The sequence below is a fragment of the Chaetura pelagica genome, unplaced genomic scaffold (genome assembly GCF_000747805.2).
Source record: "Chaetura pelagica isolate M959 unplaced genomic scaffold, ChaPel_1.0 scaffold181, whole genome shotgun sequence".
In the NCBI taxonomy this organism is placed as follows: domain Eukaryota; kingdom Metazoa; phylum Chordata; class Aves; order Apodiformes; family Apodidae; genus Chaetura; species Chaetura pelagica.
The window spans coordinates 1,409,534-1,412,624 of record NW_009951992.1 but is presented as its reverse complement, the minus strand read 5'-3'; the positions used below and the strand labels follow the sequence as shown (position 1 = coordinate 1,412,624).

Sequence of the window (3,091 nt, the reverse complement as noted above, 5' to 3'; positions counted from 1 at the left end):
CGCCCCCCGAGACCCCCCCAGCACTGCCCCGCTCCCCAGCCCCTCGGCCGCGCCGACCGCGCTCTGGGGGGCTTCGGGTGCGTTAGGAATGAAAAGGGGCCAATTAGACACTGCTACATGATTTTGTTCTCGCAGTGGGAACAAAGTCGAGGAGAAGCATAATCAGCATTTCATAACGTAAATGCAGCCTGCCATAAATGCAGCCACAGTCCCGCACTGCCCAGCGCTCCCGCCGCCCCATGTTACAAAAGCCCTGGTTGCAAAAGGCCACCTGGAATACAAAAAATCCACGTGAAACACTGGCTCATAAAACAGCTAAATGGCTTTGCTCTAAAGCAGCTAAACCAGGAGTTATCGGGGTTGGTCAAGTGAAAAACAGTTACTGTTTAATTAAAACTAGGCCATGGATACATAAAGTAAGATGAAGGGCTCTTGACGTGACTAAGCAAAGGCCATTTCAAGACATGTTCAGCTACACAAAGCAGATACTAGGAAACCAAAGTTATAGTCTGTGTGCAACTCATTAACTTTATGATATTCCTCAGCAACTGCTCATATACAACCATTCAACACAAGTTACAGACACGAAGACGCAAGACCAAATTCCCAGAACATGGAGCTGGTCGTGCCCAGCGCCACAGCCACCCCGGGCTCCGCGCACACGCTCCCACTTAGCACCCCCGGGCCCTCTTCCCACTAATGGATGCAAGAACCTAAAGTTGGGCCCTGCCCACTACAGAGAGGAGCTCCCTAGGAATATTCAGGCCTGTAAGGAAGTTGAGACGATGAGCAGGTCTGGGCCAGCAACCTATCTGGGAGTGGATCCTGGTACCGTATGAGCTGACCTCCAGTCAAGGTAACCTCTGCTCACTCACTAGGTAACTGCTGCTTTCAAAGACCAGTCAAGCTCTCTGACAGGTGGAGCAATACTTTTCAAGAGACAAGGAGAAAGAAAATGGCAGTGTTCAGTCCACAGTGCTCAATAAGCACCTATTCACCATCGGCATTACCAGCTGCTTTGGAGTTCAGCCACTGCCAGGATGTTCAAAAGACCCAAGCAGATAATCATCTCAGGAATGTGACATGTAGGCTTCTGCTCGTTTGCTTTTTAATGAGACTCAAACAGCAGTAGGTCCACACTGCTCTGCTCCCAAAGTCTAAATTAATCAGGTCTTTTGATTGCCAGATCAGACATCAGAAAAGGCCAACCATTGACTAATTCAGCTGAGATTCTTCAAAGGGCCACAGTGGGCAGGTCTCTGGCTCAGACACTATAAGGGCATCTTGATCTGCTGGATCACTGCTGGGTAGCAACATTTGTCTGAAAACAGAAATCTGTCACAAGACTCTGATTTTCCCCTGACAATGAACAGGACAGGCAAGGTAAAGAATGAAACTTGATTTCCCAGAATAAATGTGGGAGAAGAGCCACATTTTTGGATGTGAAATGCTAATGATGTATTTCACAAAGACAAAATTTTAAAAACCCTTAGATTATAGGTGGGGATGAAAAAATAACAAAAATATATTCTATTCTGGCCATATTGACAGACTTCACACCTTCTCCCTCAACCCAGGGTCATTTGTAGAGATTTGAGTTGAGAGCAGACCAACAGATACCAAGAACCAAACTTGTCTGAAGTTACCAACACTGTTACCAGCAGCAAGAGAATCAGGAAAGTTGTTTGGTGAGGGAAGGGAAAGTCCTGAGAATGATAATCTGATGAGTGCAGATAAAACTGAACTGGACCACGGGAACAGCAGAGCCAGCCCAGATTTAGGTGATGAGTGTACACAGATGAGCAAGAGGCTCAGGAACAAGTGGAGTGAACAGTGAGAGGAGAGGGGCAGAGGTGAGGCCTTGCATAGCATCTGTGTGCAGAAAATCCAAACCAGTCTTATTATGCAGCTCTGGAAGTTATTCCAGCATCTGGAGAAAACATGCTGTAACAAAGGGAAAAAAAGAGTATTTGATAAATTATCAAAACTTTCAGGGAAAGGACAATTTAGATAAGTCCTTAGCACCATTCTGCCTTTAAAATGAGCTTCTGTACACAGCCCTGCCAAGCACATCCCAGCTCTGAAAGCATGGAGGAGACTGCCATCCGTTTGGTTTATTTCACCATGATTTTTAATTGCATCACATAAAGGTATTTCGGAAATATATGAAAATCATTACCCTCCTGCATGCAGGTGTCCTACAGAGATAGATTCATGAGAGATTTAGACTCAGGGACAGTTTTTGCTGGTGAACCCAACCTGGTCTGTGCTCTCAAGCTGCCCTGCTAACCATTTTCCTCTGCAACACGTCCATGAACTGGACATCAAATAAATATTGAAGAACTATAAAAACAGCAACATTTATGAGACTGATTTTACAAATCCCTGTCAAATCCTCCAAGGCACAGAATAACAACACAAGACCAGGTACAGGTGGGAAGTCCCAGAGCGTGGGCACAGAATGAAGGAAGCAGGACTGCAGGAGACCTCGCTGACAAGCAGCAGGAACTGCCTGAGCAGCAGAGGAAGGAATTTAATTCCTCCAAGTAACAAAACTAATCCATAAACTTTTAACTACAATAGCAAATCTTGTTTCTTTGTACTGAAGAGAAATCATGGTGCAGAGCATTTGCTGATTACCATGCCATGAAATAAAGGCTGCTAAGTGGCTAAATGTTACTAGCATCAATCTTCTTTAAATAAAATTGAATTAAGGATCTTTCATGTAGCTAAACTATGGCTGTGTCATTAAAGCTGTTCTACAAATTCAGGAAAAGTAAAGGGTAAGTATGTCAGATTCACCTAATTATATTAACATGATAGACACAGAACAATTAATAGAAAAATGTATATTGGGTCTATTGTACAGAAAAAATCTCCAGGCTCTCCATAACCACAATAATCCATTAAACCAGGCTCATTTACTAGCTGAAAGCTAAAAAAAATACCAGAAAGGTTTACTTTTAAAGGCTTGTTTAATTGTAGTTTGCTATATGCTGTCCAATAAATTCTTGGCAATGTATTATTCTCTACAGAAATTACAGGAGAGAGAACCCTTACAGTATTAATAATTTACTATAGCATTCAAAAT

At 43.5% G+C, this 3,091-nt stretch overlaps 1 protein-coding gene across 1 annotated transcript in view; it reads right to left on the bottom strand.

Moving 5' to 3' along the window:
- MAGI3 (membrane associated guanylate kinase, WW and PDZ domain containing 3) overlaps positions 1 to 3,091 on the bottom strand; it is a 37,559-nt gene that overhangs the window by 31,880 nt on the left and 2,588 nt on the right. The window contains exon 2 of the mRNA XM_010002283.1: positions 2,180 to 2,198. Within this exon, the coding sequence (XP_010000585.1) occupies positions 2,180 to 2,198 (19 nt within the window). The remainder of the gene's footprint in view (positions 1 to 2,179; positions 2,199 to 3,091) is intronic.